The sequence below is a fragment of the Cheilinus undulatus genome, linkage group 15, assembly GCF_018320785.1.
Source record: "Cheilinus undulatus linkage group 15, ASM1832078v1, whole genome shotgun sequence".
In the NCBI taxonomy this organism is placed as follows: Eukaryota; Metazoa; Chordata; class Actinopteri; order Labriformes; family Labridae; genus Cheilinus; species Cheilinus undulatus.
The window spans coordinates 21,862,539-21,884,967 of record NC_054879.1 but is presented as its reverse complement, the minus strand read 5'-3'; the positions used below and the strand labels follow the sequence as shown (position 1 = coordinate 21,884,967).

The following is a 22,429-nucleotide window of genomic DNA, read 5'->3' as shown; positions in this document are numbered from 1 at the left end:
CCCAAGGGTGTGCAACCAAATATTAAGTTGAGGGTGCCAAGAATTTTGTCTAGGCCAAATTTTTGAGTTTTGTGTAAAATTAAGTCAATTTTGTCTTTTTTCTTCAGATTTTTTGTGTTGTTCCAATGCACATAAAGGAAATGAACATGTATACCAAAAACATTTGTAATTGCAACAATTTCTGGGAGAAATGGTGAATTTTCTGGAAAAATTCCAGGGGTGCCAATACTTTCGTCCATGATTGTACTTCTACCTCTGGTCCTACCTCTTTTCTTTAGTGAAAACAGGACAGGATGAGTGTTTCAAAGCCTGATAGTCTAAGGAGTAGAAATGTAGCCATAGAGCCTCACATCTCCTGCTATTTCTGTATCAGAGAAGTAAGAAAGGATGGCCGAGGAAATACCAGTTGTGGGGTTTCTGTGCTCCACCTGTCTGCTCTTGAAAATGAACTCACGAGGAAGTAAGCTATGTTTAGCATTATTGATACTGAATCATGGAAATTAATATTTGTGATTCTGATATGAATCTGTCTTTTCCTCCACCTCTGGTTCATTCTGTTTACACAGGATTTTTGTCCTGATGAAGGCTTTAAAGTATAAATAAAAACAGAAGTCAATGATTGTCATATCTCATAAATCCATATTTCATTCACAATAGAACATAAACAAACAAATATTAGATGCTGAAACTGAGACATTTTTACCATTTCATGAAAAATGTAAGCTCATTTTGAATTTGATGGCAGCAACATATCTAAAAAGTAAGGATGGGGCAACGAAAGGCTGGAAAAGTAAGTGTTACGAATCAAAAACAGCTGGAGGAGCATTTTACAACTAGGTTAATTTTTAACAGGTCAGTAATATGACTGGGTATTAATGAACATTTTAGAGGGCAGAGTTTCTCAGAAGTAAAGATGGGCAGAGGTTCACCAATCTGAGAAAAAACTGAGTCTAAAAATTTTCGAACATTTTTAGATAAATGTTCCACAACATAATAAAGACTTCAAATATCCCACCATCCACAGTTCATAATTTCATCAAAAGATTCAGAGAATCTGGGGAAATCTCTGTGAGCAAGAGACAAGGCTGAAGGGGCCCTCAGGGGCCACTGCATCAAAAACAGACATGACTCTGTACTGGAAATCACTGCATGTTGACTGCCTGAGTAGATGTAAATTGTACCTGAGAGAACTCCTTCAAGAGGACTAGGGCTAGGTTCAGGTTGATTGTCTTCTCATGGAATCAATTTACTGGACTTTGGGGTCATGAGTACTCAAATCCATGTCAGGGTCCCTAATTGGAAACCACTGTTTGACTCTAAATGCACCCCAGTTTACAAGATGAACATGCTGCTGCACTGAAAAATAGTTCAAAACTAAAGACTGAGATCATGAAGTCATCAGGACAAAGTTAAATGATGAAAACAAACAAATAGGAGCATTTCATCAGACTTCTATTGAATCCAGTTGTCTTTCACCCCCTGCTGGACAAGAGACAGAATACAGTTTAAGGCAATTCGTTGATGTCTGAGGTTATCAAACCCTGGGTTGTGATTGGCTGTTGGGTTTCTTCAGGTGGTGTCTGAATTTTCTGGATGTGTCTGATGCAGCGTCCCGGCTTTTTTTTTTGAGGTGTTACCGTCACTCTGCTGAATCTCTCTGATGACCCAAATCCCGTCAGACTGTCAGTCAACATGTTGACATCGTCTGTCTCTATGGTAACCAGACACCGTGGTGTAATGAGTCATTCCACCAAATGGAGGTTAAAATGATGAAACAAAAACAGCTGACCTGGTTTCATCCTCCGTCTGAAAACGTGTCGTCACTCTCAGGATCAGATGTTTGCGAAGCTAAATTTTTATTTCATGGAGCTCTGATGTGGTTTTATAACAGCAGGAGGCGTAGCCTGGTGCCCTTTAAAGCCTGGTTTTATAACTTCATTTATTTCAAAAAGAAGATTTAAAGGACATCAAGGTTGAGGAGAGAGAGATCCATCAGTTAAACTCTGATTTTACAGAAAACAGGATAAGAACACAGAGAGGAATCAGTGGATCAATAACCGGTTTTACAGAGATACTCAATAATCTCAGTTATCAGGAGCTTCAGAGACAATCAATAACACAGAAAAATATTTCATGAAATGAACAACCTCGGTTCCAAAAAAGTTAGTTTGTTGTGTAAAATGTAAATAAAAACAGAAGTCAATGATTGTCAAATCTCATTGTTTACCATTGTATAGCATCCCCTTCTTTTAACAACAGTCTATAAACATCTAGGAAGAGAGGAGAACAGTTGATGGAGTTTTGGGAGAGGAATGTTGTCCCATTCTTGTCTGATGTAGGATTCTAGCTCCTCAACACTCCTGTGTCTTCTTTGTTGGATTTTTCCTTTTGTGATGCTCCAAATGTTTTCTTTTGTTGAAAGGTCTGGACTTCAGGCAGGCCAATTCAGGACCCGGACTCTTCTTTTGTTAAGCCATGCTGTTGTGATGGATGTGGTATGTGGTTTAGCATTGTCTTGCTGAAATAGTCAAGGCCTTCCCTGAAAGAGTCGTCGTCTGGATGGGAGCATATGTTGCTCTAAAACCTCTCTCTACTTTTCAGCATTGATAGTTCCTTTCCAGATGCGTCAGCTGCCCTCACCATGAGCACTAATGTAACCCCATACCATCAGAGATGCAGGCTTTAGAACTGTAACTGATAACAAGCTGCATGTATGGTCTTTCTCCTCTTTAGTCCACAGGACACGGCGTCGGTGGTTTCCAAAAAGAATTTCAAATTCAGATTCATTTGACCACCAAACAGTTTTCCATTTAGCCCCAGTCCATTTTAAATCAGCTTTGGTCCAGAGAAGATGGCAGCATATCTGGATACAGTTCACATATGGCTTCTTCTTTTCAGGATCCAGCTTTAACTGTCATTTGTGGATGGCACAGCCTACTGTGTTGACAGACAATGATTTCTGGAAGTGTTCCTGAGCCCATGCAGTGATTTCCAGTACAGAATCATGTCTGTTTTAATGCAGTGACCCCGAGGGCCCCTTCAGCTTTGTCCCATGCTCACAGAGATTTCTCCAGAATATATCTGGAACTTTTGATGACATTAAAGACTGTAGATGGTGGGAAATTCAAAGTCTTCTTTATTTTACTAGAGGAACATTTTGCTAAAAATGTTCCACAATTTTTAGACTCAGTTTTTCACAGATTGGTGAACCTCTGCCCATCTTTTACTTCTGAGAGACTCTGCCCTCTATAAAATGTTTCTTTTATACCCAGTCATGTTACTGACCTGTTAAAAATTAACCTAATTAGTTGCAAAATGCTCCTTCAGCTGTTTTTAGCCAGCCTTTTGAGATGTGTTGCTAAACACAAACAAACAAACATGCATTTAACGGCTGTACATTGCTTAATATATCCTATATTTCTACATTTAATTTTCTAGTTAGGACAGGCCTTATAGTTGATGCGTGCTCTTACAGATGTCCAGGTGTGCATTTATGGATGTCTGCAGCAGGGTATCTCTCAAATGTTCTGGCATGTTATGAAACTTTTTTTGCACCATGAAATGTTGTGTACTGCATGAAACACTTTTGCATTCATTTATTAAATGAAATGTACATTTTTGACCAGTTTTGACTGGTGTAAACCTTCCTTTAACCAATGACAGTGAGGGTTGGCTCCAGCCCCCATTCCCCCTGAACAGGATAAAAGTTGTAGAAAATGGATAGATGAAATTATTTTGTGTTTCATTACATGTTTTTGCAGTTTCTCTTCAGGGCCTCCATAATTCATAATTCCCGTATCAGAGTGTTCTTTGTGTGTTGATATTCTGAATATCTTGTCCAATCAGATGAGTCGGTGGAAGCTAACTGTTATATAAACATGAATAAAGCTTCATTAAAGTCAACACCATGATAAAACTTCTACATAAAACCATTTAAGTGAATTGATGGTCTGTGTATCTCGTCCAGTTCTTATTTAACCAATCGTATTGATCTCCTCTTATCAGATCACAGCACTGATGGCATGCTGATCCCATAATCCATTTTAACAGCTGTATTTCTGTCAAGTTTCATGTCTGTCTTCATGCTCTGTCTGTGTGGCTCTGCTCGGATCTGAGAGCTTCGCTTTACTTCAGTAATCCTGCAAAACTCACATCTCCATCTCCACCACTCCATCCATCCATCCCTCCATCATTCCTCCCTCCCTCCATCCATCCATCCATCCAGGGGGATTTGAGTGCCATTAGTAGATGGCTTTTTGCTGTGTTTTCTAAGCACACACTCAGTGATGGGGGGATGATGAGGAGTGAAAACATCACTTCAGCAGTAGATCCTGGTCCAGCAGCAGATCCTGGTCCGGCAGCTGGCTGACTCGGTTGGAGGAGTTCTCTGATGGAGAACATGGACACACATGTTTGGAGTGGGACTTTCAACATACATGGATGTAACCGTCCGGAAACTTCTACAGGTACGTCTGCCTTTATTTCTGCAGCTTTATGTCTCCTTCAGAATGAAACATCCTCCATTAAAGCTGACGATAAAAGCCCTTTATGCTTCTGTGTAGAGCTCCAGCTGTTTAAAGAGGATAACTGACACATTTGAAGCTTCATTATACTTTATTCTACCCCTCATTGGTTCATTATTAAATGCTGCTGTGCTCTTTTTGTGCCGTTTCAGAGCTCCGTTAATCCTGGCCTGTCCCAGATGAGAGACTACAGTAATGACTGTCATCACTTTCACTGGTCAGTCTCAACCCCTCCTCCCCTCCTATGCTGTTAAAATGTTCTCATGTTTAAATCCTTCATTTCTAATAATCAATGATGCTCCAGCTCATTTGGTTTGTTCCTTTAACACAGATAATTTCTTACGGTTAAACATCCTGAAACTCTCTGGACTGTGTTCTAAATGTCGCTGATTAAGGGCCAGTTTTAGTCAGTTTGAGGCCCGTGGAAAAGAGCAATACGAGGCCCTCCTCCACTACACTACAGCAGTCATGAAGGGCAACAGGGCTGTTTCACAAAATGTTTGTCTTTCTAGTATTTCATTAACCCTGACATGTCAGCTAACCTGTTGCACATCTCCATGGTGTGGTATATTTCACATCCATGTGGGCAACTCCTCATAGATGGTATTTAGGAAGAGCAGAACCGGTTCACTGCCACAGAAGAGAGAGAGGAATCGTACTCAGTGTGGAGAAATAGAAGTAGAAATATTGTGATGATAACTGCAGTGTACAGGTCCATTTATAGCTGTAAAGTTCTAATTTTCCTCTGTTCCCATTCATTCCTAAAGACTGTCCTACTACCTGAACCCCAACAGACAAACACTCACATGATTGCAAACAGCCTACAGTATGATGTGTATAGTCGCAAACAGCTGACAGGCCAAGTTTGCAGCAGCAATGAACATTTCCATGTTAACAGCATGCTCTATATTATAGATGTCGCTCACATGCTCTAGGATTGTGGGTCGTGTATTTCTTCACCCTGAGATCCTGAGTGAACCATATTTTTCTTAAAAAGAGTTTAATAATATACAAACTTGTCTCATTTCATCTGGATAGACGGTGCTAGATGCTGGAAGTATCTGCAGGACTGAGTAATATATATGATCACCTCTACGCTGCAGCCACACCAAACTCTTCACCGGCCACCGTTGTTTACAGGCTTGCAGTCACTTCAACTAAACCACACCTGTAGCTACCACCTCTCTCTCCTCAGATGATGCTGACTGGTACGGTTATTCTCTGACCATGAACAGGTGAATCGACCTCAAGCTTTGAGAGATGGAGCCGTCTGATGACAGACATGAATCTTGACAACCCATCAGCTTTGCAATATTCAGAAAATGTTTTTTTTTTGATAAATGGACTTTGTCAGTCTATCAGGATGATCTGGTCCACCTGAGACAGATTCTAACAGCTGATGTCTGTTGGTAATGAATCAAACTGAGAGGGTTTATAGGGAGGAGGTTGATTGAGGTGGTTTGATTGAGAACAGTTTAGTATAGTTCGGTGGTTTGCATTTCCACAGACACTGATACTGGCAAAGCTATGCCATCAGCTGGAACACTTATTTCCTTCCTCAGTACTGTCCAAGTCCCTCTGCACCTCCTCATCACTGACAATTGCCAGGAAGGTCTGCACCACCAAGGTGGTCCATAGGGGGTAGTTAGCCCAAAACCCACCAGAACTACACTAATGCGCCTCAATTGCTGCCGCTAGCACACACCAGCGCATCAACAGCCTTGCTCGCCACCAGCTACTGCTGGGCCAGGAGCTTGATACCAGAGCTGAGAGCCAAGTGGAAGCTTGCCTCCCAGTCTCACCAGATAAGTAAAAAGATAGGAGCAGTGGTCCAGCTGCACCAGCAGCCGAGGCCCCTCACTTCTTCTACACCTCCAACAAAAAGATGGCACTACATTTCTGTTTCTGTGCTCTCAAACTGAACTACTACAGTAGCCAAGACTTACAAAACAGCTGATTCCTCAGGAAAACTCTCCAGCTGTGGCCCGCCACATCAGGAATAGAGCAGTGGTGTACAGTGCTGGGGTGCAGCGAGTTCATGGATTTCGGTGTGGATTTGGTCATTGAAAATAATGGGGGTGATCGTTCAGCGACCGTTGGATGGTGCTGGTGCGGTTTGGGCTAAAGTGCTGACATCGTTGATTAAGATATTGCTTATATTCTTTAGAAATCCTCAGGATATTTGAACATGGAAGGTTCTACATTTGTGTTTATTACTGCTGTCACACGGGGAAGTGAAAATTCTTTTAACCAATCCGTGAACTGAAGAGTGTCTGGTGTGTAGCTCCACTGTTTAAAAACAGATAGGTAAGCTTACAGAAGGGCGCAAAATAAGTAGGATGATACAGGTTGGCTGTTTGGGGCCCTTAAAAACTTTAGATAATCAAAACACAAATAAATGCTCACCTAATAAAATGACCAAACTGAACTAGACCGCTCAGTGGAAACAAACTCTTTGTTTTGGGTTTGAAAGAATATTTTAGTGACCTTTCTTTTTTCCACTTTATCTACCACTAGTCTAGTGACTCCCATTTCTTCTTATTTAGGGTCAGATTTGATGTTCATCTATCATTTTGATAGAATTAGAACCATAATCCCCTGCAACCTTTCAGAAATCCACCACCCATTCATGTCTTGTTTCTATTGTGCAGTTTTTTGTTAGTCTCCTTAAATCTGTGTCCACTGATACTCAGTTATGTGTTTGTAGGAAAAGCAGAACAGTTTCATAAACAGGGTTTAAGTTTTTTGTGTTTCTCCAAATGCTTTTGTATTCCTGACATTATTTTTTGAATGTTTTTATTCACAAAATATTTGTGTTTTACAGAATAATTCTACTTTGTAGTGTGTTCGAGGTTCAAACAATCAGTCATTAGGTGCTCAACTTTCCTCTTCTTTAAATGTTCCTGTGAGAAGGAATCCATTGTATCAGAGCTGCAGTACGGTATTTCGGCCAATAATCTCATATTGTAGTTTGTTTAAGCATTTATCATGGCAACTTAACATGTTTGGCGTCAGGCTCCGACTTAATCACTCCTCATTGATTTTTACATACAGAATTTGAGGCGTGATAAGATAACAGCTTAAACCCCCAGTCTGGGGTTTAAGCTGTTATGATGACACTGTCATTTTTACGCATTAAAAAGATGCAGATGTAGCAGCAAAGCTATCAGCAATAATGGAGAAGGTATCTGAGTGGCTTGGCCTTTCCTTCCTCACTCTAAACACAGAGAAAACAGTAACCATGTTTTTCTCTATCAAGACAAAGAAAAGAAGAGTTTGAAGAGTTTAAATATTTAGGTGTCCTCTTTGACTCCTTTGACCTTTAAAAACATACCAAAAAGGTAACTGTTTTGAAATGTAATTTTTCAAATTTTCATCATATTAGAAATTAAAGCAGCTAAATCCATATCTGCCATGATTTTTTCCCCGTATTTCATATTGTATAACCTTCTGGTCACAGGCTAACAGGACTGCTCTAAAGCCACTAAGATAGCTTTACAATGAAGCTTTGAAAATATTGAATGAGAAACCAAGTCAGTATCATCACTGCAATCTACTTTGGAAACACAAATATTTTAGCTTTGATAACTTCATCATGTTTTCAGATATTAGATTAGTACATAAAATTATCCAAAATGCTGCTAGAGGTGACTGTAACATCCCAAACTGTAGTTCTGCCCTCTTTCAGTCAGCCTTCTTTTATAAGGCTGCTAAAGAATGGATTAAACTTTAACATGACTTGAAAAGTATAGCAAGCTTTCAAAGTTTCACCCATGTCATTTAAAAACTGGATTCTGAGTAATCAGTCATGTCAGCATTGATCCTGTTAGTTTCTTTTAGCCTCCGATGTGTGCATGTGCAGGTTCTTCTGCAGGGCAGGGGATCTGTATTAGTATCTTGGTCACTTTATAATGTAGTTGTCATCTTCTGCTTACTTAGTCATGCAGTTATTATAGCTTAATGAATGAAGGCTGCTATTGTATCTTAGTTGTTTTATAATGTAGCTTAAAATCTTGGTAACTCATAATGCAACTGATGAATTTCGGTTACTTTTTTATTTAGTTGTTGCATTTTAGGCACTACTTAATGCTGCTATTGTGTATTGGCCATGCCTATTGCCTTCCTGTATTTCTATATTGCTGCTATTGTATTTTAGTCACATCTCAGAGGATAGGATTTATTTATAGTTTTATTTATCTAGTGTGGCCTTAGCCTTTAAAATAAATCCTTGAAAATTTCAGACTATTCTTTTTTACTTTTATACAGTTTGTATGTAGGAGGACTTATTTATTGTCCTCTATAATGATCAGCAGTGTATTTTATGGAGGTGTATGCCCTTGTTTTGGGGATTTTTATGTATGCTTTGTGTCAGCTTTATGTGGGACAACAGAAAATTAGCAATTGGCTAAATCTAGTGCAACCAAGTTTTTTTTTTACTTTGTTTAAATGATCAATGTCATTGCACACTGTCCCTTGATAAATAAATAATATTAAAAAACCTTATTTTCTCAGAAAAATAAAACTGGTCTCTTACTTTAATGTTGTAGTTTCTCAAAATCTCTGTAAAACCACCAAAAGTGCATCAAGCTTACCATGGGACATGGAATTAAACATATCAGTTTAGGGTTTCTATAATGACGTGCTTTTGTTTGGTCACATTTTGTTCCAAATAAGAGACAAATTTCAGTACTCACTGTTAAATTTGGCTTGTTGACAATTTTCAGAAATTTGTGTGTTGCTGGATCAGGAGATGGTCCTGAAACTAGGCCAGTTGAGAACCACGGTTCTAGTGTCTAGAGAGGTAAAGATAGCCTGTTGCAAGGGGCCCGGGGCTCCGAGTCAGGGTCAGGGGTCTCCCCCAGGGGTTTATCTGTTAAATCCAGCTCTATTTGATGTTGTTTTATGCTCTTGGAGAACTTCATTTACATTCTAAATACTCATAATTACTCTGATTGTTTTTGATGTGTACCTCATATGATGCGCCCTCGAGCCCCAGGTAAAAACCAGCCCGGTTGATGAGTCAAACTGGAGCCTCTGTGGTGGCGATGGTGGAGAAATCCGATGCTCAGACAGTACCTATTGTTGTGAGCTAATCTCTGCTGTAAGCTGCTCATTCTTCATCACATCATCATCATCATTCAGCAGCAGCAGCTGGCAGAGAGAGTTCAGCCGTAAACCTGGCCATCAACGTGACTCTGACATCAAATCAGCTATCCACCTGTGCCGCTATGACCTCAGGACCTCTGAAATCCTGCTGTGAGGAGTGGTTTAGATTTTAGAGGAGAAACAGAGATGGGCTTAACTAAATAAAAGGTTATATTTTACTGCAAAAGTGGAAATTATGAGAAAAAAAGAAATTAATTTAGATTAGATTGGAGAAAAAGACCAAATTAAGATGCAAAATTCAAAGTTAAAAAGTTATAAAATAAGAAGTCATAATTCCGTGATAACAGTAGTAATTGTGAGAACAAAATCCTTATTATGAGTTAAAAAATTGACATTTTTAAAGAAGAAGTCTTGATAAAGAACAAAAGAAAATTTGAGATAAAAAGTCGTAACTAGAAGAAAAGGGGTCATAAACATGAAATAAAAGTTATATCAAACTCATAAATATGATTCAAGTTAAAATTCCGCGTTTAAAAAGTCATCAAGTAAGATTTAATGTTGAATTTCACCCTTCATTAAGCCCCGCCATAAAACAGACACTGTCCAATCCTAGGTTGACATCTGGGGAGGCCTGACAAGTTTTCAGCAGACGCTAGTGTACTGAAGCAATTAGCTTATAGGGGACCTCCAAACCTTTACAGTGGGGTGTAAAGGATTGGAGGTCCTGTACTTAGCTTCATGTTAGCCCATCAGCTACTACAATAACACCAGCACTTAGCTTCATGTTAGCTCATTAGCTACTACATAACACTAGCACTTAGCTTCACGTTAGCCCATTAGCCAAATAACACCCTCCAGAGAAAACACCAACAAACTGTTACAACGAACAGCTAACCAGCAGTAAGTTTTCATCAGAAAACTCAGCATTTTAATAGAACTGGAGTCTTACCATTAACTGCAGCTGCTGTCCACTTAAAACCATAAAACCCAACCATGGTGGTTTATGTGGAGAAGAGAGATAAACGGCAGTAACTAAAAAGTACATGGAAAAAACAGAAGCTTTTTCTCCAGCGAGACGTTACCATCCTGATTGGTCTTCAAACAAACGTCCCCCTACAGTGCTCTGTTTGGTGTTTCCCCTCTGGTTTATAATAATCTTCATAACAAAGTCAGTGTCTGGTCCTCTGGCTCTCCTGACCTTATCCCCCCTGTTCTAATGTTGATTTTCTGACATCCTGCCTTCTCTCTCCTCCAGTCTCTGTGCTGTGCTTGCTGCCTCAGGCGGTGCTAGCCCGGTGGGCATGTGTTCGGGCCTGTCCAGCGTCCTGCTCCTGCACGCAGGAGAAGAGCTGCAGCGTGCTGTGCGACCACTCCGGCCTGGCTGAGCTGCCAAAAGAGTTTCCCTGCGAGGCGTCGGCCATCAACCTGGACAAAAACAGGCTGAAATTTCTGTCTGAGCGAGCATTCGGCACGCTGCCGTCCCTCAAATCTCTGTCTCTGGATCACAACAACATCAGCTTCATCACCCCTGGAGCTTTTAAGGTGTGATCCTTTAATGTTTTAATGCACAGTATGTAAATCTGTCTCGTCATCAGGTGGATTTAGTAAACCACTGTGTTGGTTTCATGGAGGATGAGGGAGAAAAGCTGTTAAAAGTGAACTTCCACGTTACTTGCAAGCAGCTGAGAGTGTTAACCAGGAAGCTTTTCTAGAGGGGCAGTACTTTCAAGAGTCATAACGTAAGCAAGCAGCAACAAGAGGCCGGTGCAATTATGGAGAAAAAGCTTAGTGTGGATGCCGCTAAAGCACCAGTTTTATCAGAACTTGATTACATTTCTTCATTAAAAGAAGAACAAAGAACAGCAGTGAGTTGTTTTCTTTTAAAAACGACAAAAGTCATGTACTGACATGTCTGTAGCCACCATGGTTCATATTATTCCTCGGTAGCTGTGCAGCGCTCCTTGGGTCATGGCTATGTTATGTGTTTCGTTGCTCTGACTGGCCCATAAAGATGTCACAGAACGTTCATCCAATCACCCTCTGAGTTTTTTTGAAGGCTCTGCCCTTTCCCAAATGCTTAGTATTGAAGGTTTTCCAGCTGGATGCGTAAACAAATCCATCTGGTGTGTCAGGTTACTATCACATTTGAAATGATTTTTAAAACATAGGAGACAGACATGAGGTCAGTTTCAACAGTAGCAGTGGCAGTTCCACAGACATGAGATCTCACAGAAACGTACATCACAAACTCATATCTAACAGCCGATTCTCCCTCCTGCAGGGCCTGTCCAACCTGGTGGATCTGAAAATGGCACACAATGAGTACATCAGTTACCTCCACACACGGACGTTCACGGGATTAAAGAAGCTGGTTCGTCTGGATTTATCGGACTGTAACCTCTTCAACATCCCTGATCGGATCTTCATCGAGCAGACGGCGCTGAGAGAGCTGCTCTGCTTCCAGAACAACTTCAGGAGGATCCCCGGAGCCATTCGAGGCATGGAGAACCTGACCCACATCTACCTGGAGAGGAACAAGATTGAGGCCGTGGCATACAACTCCCTGCTAGGCCTTGGGAGCCTGAAGTAAGTGAAAGAGAAAAACAAGCACAGGATGATGATTTACAGGCTGACGATGCTGCAGGAAATGTTATCTCTTTATTTGTAAAGATGAAATGTGCTAAAGTGGTCTGCTATTACACGAGAAAAGTCTGAAGCATTTTCACCCTGCATGTTTGAATAACAGCAACTCCCTGTTACATGGCGAGACTTTAGTCTTTGATGAGCTTCTAAAGCCATGCCCCTTAAGTTTTATGAATGAATTTAATTATTTTCTTTTCGAAAAGGTCTTTTTCTACACCAGCAAAACATTTTACATAGATTTGGACTCATTTTGAAGAAGTTTACTCCAAAGTTTAGTCTTATTAAAACAACTGCTATTAACTGCTCTTATAATTTATTTACAAAAAACAAACAAACAAAACAAAACAACAAAAAAAGAACAACAACAAAAACAAAACAAAACAAAACAAAAAAAAAAAAACAATGGTTAACTTCCTGATGAGTTGGTAATTTTGGCCTGCACAAAATATGACAATACGAATGCGTTCTCCATGATACATGAAACATTTTAGTCAGATTGGACCATGCACAGCTGAGTTTTAAGCCACTTCCTGTTTATTTACAATTATGATAATCTTAAGGGCTTGCTGTGGATTTTTTTTGCATAAGCTGAATAATTTGTCATAACTAAGGTCTCTACTTTGATTGACCCAAATTAAACTGCATTGGATGAACTTTTTAGGAAGAGTTTATCCTCAAAGGAGCCTTTGAAGTGGGCAAAAACAGCTGGATTTTGAATCATTCATTTAAAATGGTTTATTCCCTTTTAGAGCTAAGGTTTTGCTCCAAGAGGATTTTTTTGTAGATCATGTTAAGTTGAATCTACCCTTCAAACTTTGTAATTCTAGGACAAAGTTAAGGGGGACATTATCTTAAAACTGTTTGGGGGCCGCTATCGAGGCAGTCCGGAATGTCCAAAAATCAAAACCCACAAAATACAGCAATTTTTGCAAGCCCTGATGCATCTGCAAGTTTTCATGACTTTTTGACTAAGGCTGGTGCTCAGGTCATAATAAGAACCATGGCTTATATCGACCTTTCTCAACCAGGGTGCCGCTCCGGCCTGGGGTGCTTTCTGGTATTGTCAGGGTTGTCTTCAAAAATACTCAATACTTCATTTTAAAAACTCCTACCAAAACAAAAACTGTAAATTCTTTTATGATCACATTTCTTATCAATATTTAGTCATCTGGCTTAACCTCACACTTGATTGATATAAAATTTCTGTGCAACGTAAGCACAAATAAGTGTTATCTTTGTCTTAGGTTTTAATCTTTGTCTTGTACAGCCAATTAACCCCCTAGAATTCTGGGTAAAATCAGTCGAAAACGCCTATCCAGGAATCCCCAAATTAAACTGAATCCTGTGTTTGAACCATTTTGGGAAGCACAAATGTTCTTTAGGAAGGTAACACTCAGAGTTTCTTCCTTTTCTGTCTGAGCTTGTATTGTAAATCAGAGGTCTGTAGAAGGCTGTAGCTGTGAGGTATTAGCTGGGAAATTCAACTGGACCAAAGCATGAAGGCTTGGCTGGTTCAGGTTTGAAGATGAGAACAAAAGAACAGAAAATGAAGATTTATCACCTGTTTTTATCAGGAAAAGCCCAAGTATTTTCAATCTAGAGGCTCCAAAAAGGATTGTGGTTGACGGACATTTTTTCTTTAATGGTGCCAATAATCACCTGGGAAAAGACATTATTACTGCAAATACAGACGACTATTGAGAATATCAACTGCAAATATGAAATTATACAACACCTGCCCATTTCTGGATTTGATCCTGCTGTTGGACTAAATATCTGACTGGATTTAGATTGCAGGGACTCTTTCTGTTTTAGATGAATATTCTGATCAGTAGGGAACAGGAGAGCTTCTAACAGTGGTGTCACTTTTATTATTGTTTGTTGCCTGATAAATGCATTCATTGTTTCTGCTGTGGTGGTTTTATCCTGGAATTGTTAACATGTTCAGCATCCCAAGATTCAGAGCTTTCTGGTGATGTTTATCATGTTATATTAATATTTTTTAAATAACTGAATAGTTGCAAAAGTGTCTGCCGGCCTGCTTGAGGCCCTCAGATTTTATGGGTTAAAACATAGAAAATATAAAAGCTGCATCATCTTGACCACCTTCTACTGTGAAAATTTAGAGCTTCTTAGTTCACAGTAGGGCTGGGTATTTTCTACAGTCTCACAATACGATATTTACAGCAATGTAAGTTGATTTGGGATGACAAACATGTCCTACACTGAATTGACTACAGAAGCTGTTCTTTATTGTAGAGGTTAACAGAAGAGGTGCAGATTAAAGGTTCTTACACTTAAAAACACTTAAATTCAGATCTTCAGAGTAAATGATAAAAGTCTATAATTTTTTAGCTATTAATAAATACAAATACAGTAGTATTTAACATTGAAAACTTATAATGCACCCCTCTGTTGTCTCTCTTGCTGTTGTTTTTCACACTTTTCATATCACCAATATTCTGGTGTCACTTTACTCTCAGCCCAGTTGCATTTGTTAGAATTAATTTTTGCTTTACATCTACATAAAACAGAGGCACTGTTTCTGTACAGAACAGACGAGTGAGGAATAAACACTCTGTCTGAAGCAGCTGCTTGAAGACTTGGTTATCAGCGCTGCTGTTTGGCTCATGTCTTTACAAATAGAATATAAAGTATTTTTTATGATCTCCTGATCCTGTTTAGAAGTTTAGTAAATTTTAGCTTAACAGCATCATTCAGTGCTGTTTGGAATGGCACAGACTAGCCTGGTAAGCCTCTCTGTTGTTGCTAACTACTTATCAGGCTGGTGTCATGTGTTGATAAGTAGTGGTGTTGCTGCAGTGTTTTACCTTGTCTTTGCACAGAATGCGTGTCCAACTCCTGACTCTGGTGTTTGAAGAAACCTGAAATAATCCAGGATCTTTACTTTTAGCTGCTGATAGGCACTATGATCCATGTTACCGGTCTGAGGACCAACTTATTTTGGTTGAGTAAGGCATTGCTGCATCATGTTTTACTGCTGCCACCATCTGCTGCCTTTTTTGTTAACAGTACCATGGGGGATTTATGAAAATACTGTCTCAGCATTTGAGGCCAAATCCATTATTTAGAATCTGTATCTGCAAACCTTATCAGGAAGGAGTATGTGACGATATATAGCTATATGGAGTTTTCTAAGCACAGGCATAGTTCACAGCCAGAGGCAAAGATCCTCATATAAGCCTTTCTTTATAAGTAATGGGGACTGTGTTATGAATCAGGAATCACTTTTTAATCATAAATCAATTCTGGATCAAATCGTGACACCAAAGCCTGGAATCAAATTGTAAGATAGTAAAAGGTTCATACCTTAGTGGTTTCACATTAAGACCCCAGAGTCTGGTTCATTTAGTCAGTGAACAGAAGCATACCATACTAGAGCACAGTATGAGAGGTGTGAACACAACTCTTCTTATGTACTGGGTATTTGGCATTGAGTTAAGTAGTAAAGTCGACTCTAAATGTCTCCTGTCTCTTCAATAACCGCCATATCCATGCAGCACAGGCCCATTCCATCCTCTGAGCTGTAGATAGACATGAAAACAGGAGGAGAGCCGATGCTTGCATCTCTACAATAATATAGATGTCCGTACTAGCAGGATGGACTCCATCGTCTGCACAGAGCATAAACTGATGCTTCTCTATAGTCGTCCATAAACCTCTGAGGGGTGAAGTGGTTCTTGCTCGAACATATGGTTATGCTAAAACTAAAAACAGCTATCATCAGTGTGGATCCATCAATCTGTTTATTCTCCTTTTCCAATATGTTTCCAGGTTCTCTGAATCTTTAATGATAGTGAAGACTGTAGATGGTGGGAGATTCAAAGTCTGAGCTAATTTACGTTGAGGAACATTTTTCTTAAATTGTTCCGCAATTTTTAGACGCAGATCGATGAACCTCTGCCCATCTTCACTCTTGAGAGACTCTGCTCCTCTAATCTCATTTTATACCCACTCATGTTACTAACCTGTTGATAATTAACCTAATTAGTTGTAAAATGCTCCTTCAGCTGTTTTTCATTAGTACCACTTACCTTTCCAGCCTTTTGTTGCCTTGTCCCTGCTTTCTTGTAATGTTGTAGAGCATATTTACTGGTCTTGTCTTGGTCTCAGACTGGCTGGACTCAGGATTTTCCTGGAGGTGAGATTAGATTTTCCAGTATTTTGTTACTGAATTTGTTCTGACTGGGTATATGATGTGATTTTCAGTTGAACAGTTCCTGATTAATGAATGTTGTAGTTTGACTCAAATCAGCTGCTGTTAGGTCACTGATTGTTCTTCCTCCTTGAAAATCTATTCAGGTGCCTTATGTGTCAGACACCTGCAGAAACTCAGATCTGAACAAACCAGTCTTCTTATCTTATTTCTATTCAGAAATACCTCTTGACATTTATTTTAGGCCTCATTCACCTGACTAATCTGGATAAACATCTAATTTTCAGGTATTTAAAACATTTCCAGACTTGTCCATGGCTTTTGAATACATACAAGAATTTATTTTTGATAAGAAGCTAGTTGAACAAATTTGCTAAAATGTGAGATTTTTACATTGTGGTGCTTTAAAAGCAGAGCTGCAGACACCTGTTTTTTTTACGGTAAAATTTATTTTAAAGCAAACTAAAATTTAAGACATAGTGCCTTTTACTGTTTAACCTTGTAATTACTTATTAAAATGGATTTATACTGTATGGCCTTGGTCTTGACACCCAAAACTTGGTCTTGTCTTGGTCTGAGGTACTTTGGTCTTGACTACAACACTACTTTTTTGCAATGTGTTGCTGCCATCAAATTCAAAATGAGCAAGTATTCGTCAATAAATGGTCAGATGTCTCAGTTTCAACATCTGGTATGTTGTGAATCAAATATGGGTTTATGAGATTTGACCATCATTGACTTCTACTTAACATTTTACACAGCAATGTATTTTTTTTATAAGGGTTGTACATCTAGATAAATACAGCTGTCATCCAGCAGTCATCCACACTGTAATATTAATATCCCCCACATCTCTCCTTTTGATTTACACCTTATGGAAAGTAAAAAATTCAACACCCCACTCTGAATATGAGGAGTATCAGCTGTCTGATTGCTCTAAGCTCACTGCTTCAACATCCTGACTTGAATACATCCATCCACCCATTTTCTATACCGCTTATCCTATTCAGGGTCGCAGGGGGGCTGGAACTTATCCCAGCTGTCTTTGGGCAAGAGGCAGGGTACACCCTGTATTGGTCACTAGTCAATCGCAGGGACAACCAGGCACGCTCACACTCACAGCCAATTTTAGAGTCACCAATTAATCTAATGAGCATGTGGGAGGAACCCACGCATGCACAGGGAGAACATGCAACTCCGCACAGAAAGACCCTGTCCGGGAAGCGAACTAGGGACCTTCTTGCTGTGAGGCAACAGCGCTAACCCCTGCGCCACCGTGCAGCCCTAGGATTGAATCATGGACGCTTTATGGAGTGGCCTAGCAAAGGGTCAGTTGGAATGATTCTTGTTTCTTTAACGAACCACTCAGAACTACTCGAGTTCATTTCAGCAGAAAACAAAGAGGTCAGGTGTGAGAGCCATTAGTTAAACAGTGGTATGGGTGGAGCCACAGCACCTGGACTACTTGTAAAGGCGGGTCTCTGACTGCTTTTATTCAGACTGGATGAGTCTCTAGTGAGAACATCAACCATCCTTGATCTGACCTAACTCAGCACTGAGCTTTTTTTGACTAAACCAGCTACCAGCTAGAAGAACATGTGGCATGGTAAAAACCACAGATAGGTGTGAGGGAGCCTCACAGACATTTACACTACAGGTTTTTATTCTTGCTGTTAGTTCAGGATTTATTACTAAAGAAATAGGAATCCAGAGTTTTACTCTCACAGACTTTACCTGGGCAGGTAGGATATGAATGGCCAGTTATTGATTTATGTAAGAGGGTGTAATCCAAAATTAATTAATAAACACACTCTCTGTTCAAACTCAAACTTTTTTGAAGGATGTTTACATATTCTTAATCAAATACCTGCAACACATTCCAAAAAAGTTGGAACAGCAGCATGTTTACCACTGTGGTCCATCATCTTTTCTTCTAGCAACACTCTGTAAGAGTGGACTAAAGACACTGACTGTTGAGGATTTAAAGTGGAATTATTTCCTATTCTTCCTCAGTGTTCATCCTAAGTTGCTGGACAGTGCAGGAATGGATCGTGTGACTGGTTTTGAAGGCTACAGCCTCAGCACATGGGCGCCTGCTCTAGCAGCTGAGCTACACCAGAGCCCCACTATACATTTTCAGTGGTAGGCAGGTCTGAAAGGTAGGCAGGTGCCCTCTTTCACCGTGAAGCCATGCTGTTGTAACTTATGCAAAATGTGTCTTGGTATTGTGTCACTGAAATTTGCAGGGACGCTTCTGACAAGATATATGGTTGTTCCAAAACCTGTACACACCTCTCAGTAATAATGCTGACTCATAGATGTGCTGGTGATCCATGTAACCCCCATTATCACAGTACTGGCTGTTAAACTTTGAAAACAGTCTGGATGGTCCTTTTCCACCTTAGCCCAGATCACTCCCCAGTCATTATTTCCAAAATCTGTCTGAATTGTGGACTCATCAGACCATGAGTGTTGGTTTTCAGCCTTGCTCCTGTGTGTTCATCAATTTTTCCAGATTCTCTAAATCTGTTGATGATATTATGGACTGTGGACAGTCAGATCTCAGTTGCATGTTGATAATCTTTGCGGATAAACTGTTGAAATATTTGCCCACACATTCTTTGATGATAGTTTTGACTAAGCCATTCAGAAAAGCTCCTACATACTCGTGGAATGTTCCAGGTGTTTTTCAGCTTTCCACAACCTTTCCAGTCCTTTCTTGCCACTGTCCCAATTATTTTGGAACATGTTGCAGGCATGAAGTTCAAAATGTGTGAATTTCCCCAACAAAACTACAAAGTTAATCAGATTAAACACTGAACATCTTATTATGCTGCATTCACTGTTGAAAAAGTCTGTTTCAGTTCACGTTTTAAACTACGTCCCAACTTTTTTGGACCAAAGTGAACATAATCATGCAGCACTATAACAAACAGATCCATGATTTAGACTAGATCAAATGATCTCTGGGATTGAAACTACCCTCTGTCTCTCCTTGAAGTTCCTTCTTCTAACCTCTCCATCCTCTAATCTCAGGTACCTGAACCTCCAGGAGAACCGGATAAATGTGATCCACGACCAGGCGTTTCAGGACTTGGTTCGGCTCGAGAACTTCTACCTCAATGACAATCTGCTGTCAGATCTGCCCCGGCTCGCCTTCCGAGGTCTGAGCCGTCTGAAGATGCTGAACCTCGGCGGGAACCAGCTGACCAACGTGTCCAAGACGTGGTTCAGCGACCTGGTGGAGTTGGAGGTCCTGTACCTAGATAGGAACCAGGTCCTCTACATCGAGGAAGGAACCTTTGAGAACCTGACAAGTCTGATTACGCTGCACCTGAACAGCAACAACCTCACCACGCTGCCCTTTCCTGTCTTCCAGCCCATCTACTTCCTGGGCCGTCTTTACCTGTTCAGGAACCCGTGGGTGTGCGACTGCTTGCTGGAGTGGCTCAAGGACTGGATGGAGAGCTACAAGCTGGTGCGGGACATCCCCTGCGCCTCACCCTCCTCCGTGGCTGGGCTGGATCTCGGCGAGGTAGTTTTCACCAAAGTGAACGGCACGTGTGTGGACCCTGTGGAGCTGAATCTGACCACAGTGTCCTCTGAGATCGTCTCCACCACGGAGAACCGCTTCAACAGCCTCATCTCCAAACTGCTGCAGCAAGAGCTCAAAGAGGAGATGGGGAACAGCACGGAGAGCCTCCGCAACGGGACGCTGCTGGAGCCTGAGGACGGACAGCTCTCTGCAGGAGGTCGGAGAGGGCATGGCAGCCCATCAGTCCTCCTTATCGCCATGCTGGGGCTGATCTTTGGTTTGACGGACCAATCAGAGGGTACTTTCTGCCTAGTCGGAACATGAGAACTTCAGAAGTTTGTTAGAAGTAGTTTTTTTGAATTGCCACTGAGATAAAAGAGGATATTCAAGGAATATGCTTTGTCTTCAGTGTGGTTTCTGCTCTGCCAAATGTAGGATTTTCTAATTTTTTCCTTTTTTCGGGGGGAAATTTTTATCTTGTCTCAACACAGATGTTCATATGGCTGCTTATAAACAATCACAAATGTTATTTTTAGGTGAACTATTTGCATAAGAGGAACCACTGCAGCATGTCATGTTATGCCGTTTAACAGCTATGCTGACACTGCACAGCGGCAGGAGTCATCTCTGCAGTAAATAAGATTGGTGTTGATTTCCAACTGTGGATTACTGTGATAAAGTGTATATGTGAACCTCCACCTTTTATTGCATAACACTCAATTTTAATTAATATTATGTAATCTTGGTAGCATTACGTGGTCTGTATTATTTCTTTTTATTGTATTTTCATTCACATGGATGTGTACAGTGAACAGAGATGGGCGTTCTCTTAAACAGATGTCCTCTCTGCTTGCCATTCAGCTCTAAATGTAGCTTCTGCAGCTTTTCCATAAATGATGCATTAATCTTCTTATTGCATGCAGCTCGTTTTCATGCTGCAGCGTAATGGACGGATTTTCTCCTATGCATGGACATTTCACTTCGTATGGACGTGACCTCTCTGTGTATGGGGGGTGTCGTTGCCATATGTCAGGCTGAACACACTGGAGGGAAATGTGTCAAATTGTGTTTCTGAGATATGAGAAATGCTTCCAGGTGTGTTTGTGTTTGTAAGTAATTCTGCAGTTCATATGGATATATTTAAGTATTTATGTGAAAAATTAAAAATAAACTCCTCTCTAAGACCAAATCTGCTTTCTTTTGCCTTTGTTGATCTCATTTCATTCATGCGTCTTAAACAAATCTATGGTGACCATGAGAGTCAATAGCAAAAACACTGAACAAAACACAAAACCATTTAGGGAAACAACATATTTTGTTTTCAGAAAGTTTTTTTTTCTTTTACATTTATTTCTATGTTTTTGTGTTTCACAAATTATTTCCATGCTCAATGAAACTTTTGCAATTTTTATTGGACATTTCTGTTTCATTTTTTTTCTTTAATCAAACGTTTTGCATTTATCATTTTTGTGCATTTAGTATTTTACGAAATCTTTTTGAGTTTGATGAAATAAATTTGCTTTCCATAAAATTATTTTTCTCTAATCAATGTTTGTGCTTAGGTCAATTTTTTTGTCTTGATAAAATGCTTATGTGTTTAAAAATATTTTGGGATTTTACAAAATGTTCCAGCATTTCACTGAATGTTTTGGGTTTTACTTGAATTTGATTTTGTTTTTTGAAGTTTTTGCATTTTTAGGATTTTATTTGTGTATTTCATGATATGCTTTTATTCACTGAATGTTTTTCATGGTTCTGCATTTCTTAAAATGCTTTGGTTTAATGTTGAATATTGTCATCGTTTCACAATTTTTTTTTCATCCATTCCATTAAACCCTTTTGTGTTTTTACCTCCCGTATAATGATTTGTGGTTTATTTTATTTATGTTTGGTAAAACAGTTAAACCTTTCTGGGGCACAGGAGGCCGGGTGGTTAAGGCACAGACGGCCCGGGTTTGAATCCAGCCTGAGGCCCTTTGCTGCATGTCTCTCCCCTGCTCTCATCCCTGTTTCCGACTCTATCCACTATCGTCCTCTATCAAATAAAGGCACAAAAATACAGAAAATAAATCTTAAAAAAAAACAGTTAAACCTTTCTGTGTTTCATTAAATGTTTTTGTGATTTTTAAAATAGTAGTAGTAGAAATAATAGTGTTTTTGTTAAATGTTGGCATGTCATGTATGGGTTTCACTCACTTTTTTAAAGTTTTAGAGTTTTCTGAAACATGCGCTTCAAAAGATTTTTAATTTGCATTTTGGTAAAACTTTTTTTGGGTGGTTCAATGAAAAACTATCTTGAAAACATATCTGCACTTCATGAAATCTTTTTTGTGCTTCATATAAAAAAGTTTTTTTCTTTAAACATTTTTTGTGTCTCATAAAGCGTGTTTCATAAAATAATTTTGCTTCTTATCCTGTGTTACATTTCATTGCATGGTTTAGGAT

At 39.7% G+C, this 22,429-nt stretch overlaps 1 protein-coding gene across 1 annotated transcript; it reads left to right on the top strand.

Moving 5' to 3' along the window:
* Positions 1-4,718: 4,718 nt before the first annotated feature.
* nyx (nyctalopin) lies at positions 4,719-20,308 on the top strand. Its single transcript, XM_041807187.1, has 4 exons — positions 4,719-4,740; positions 10,885-11,171; positions 11,911-12,215; positions 19,486-20,308. Exons 1-4 carry the CDS (start codon positions 4,719-4,721, stop codon positions 20,306-20,308), a joined length of 1,437 nt encoding a protein of 478 aa, XP_041663121.1.
* Positions 20,309-22,429: the final 2,121 nt, after the last annotated feature.

Excerpts from the sequence above, each read along its gene's own strand:
- nyx (XM_041807187.1), top strand. The coding sequence starts at position 4,719 with ATGACTGTCATCACTTTCACTG. Across the intron at positions 4,741-10,884 it reads GACTGTCATCACTTTCACTG|TCTCTGTGCTGTGCTTGCTG; the intron begins GTCAGTCTCAAC and ends TCTCTCCTCCAG. Across the intron at positions 11,172-11,910 it reads TCACCCCTGGAGCTTTTAAG|GGCCTGTCCAACCTGGTGGA; the intron begins GTGTGATCCTTT and ends TCCCTCCTGCAG.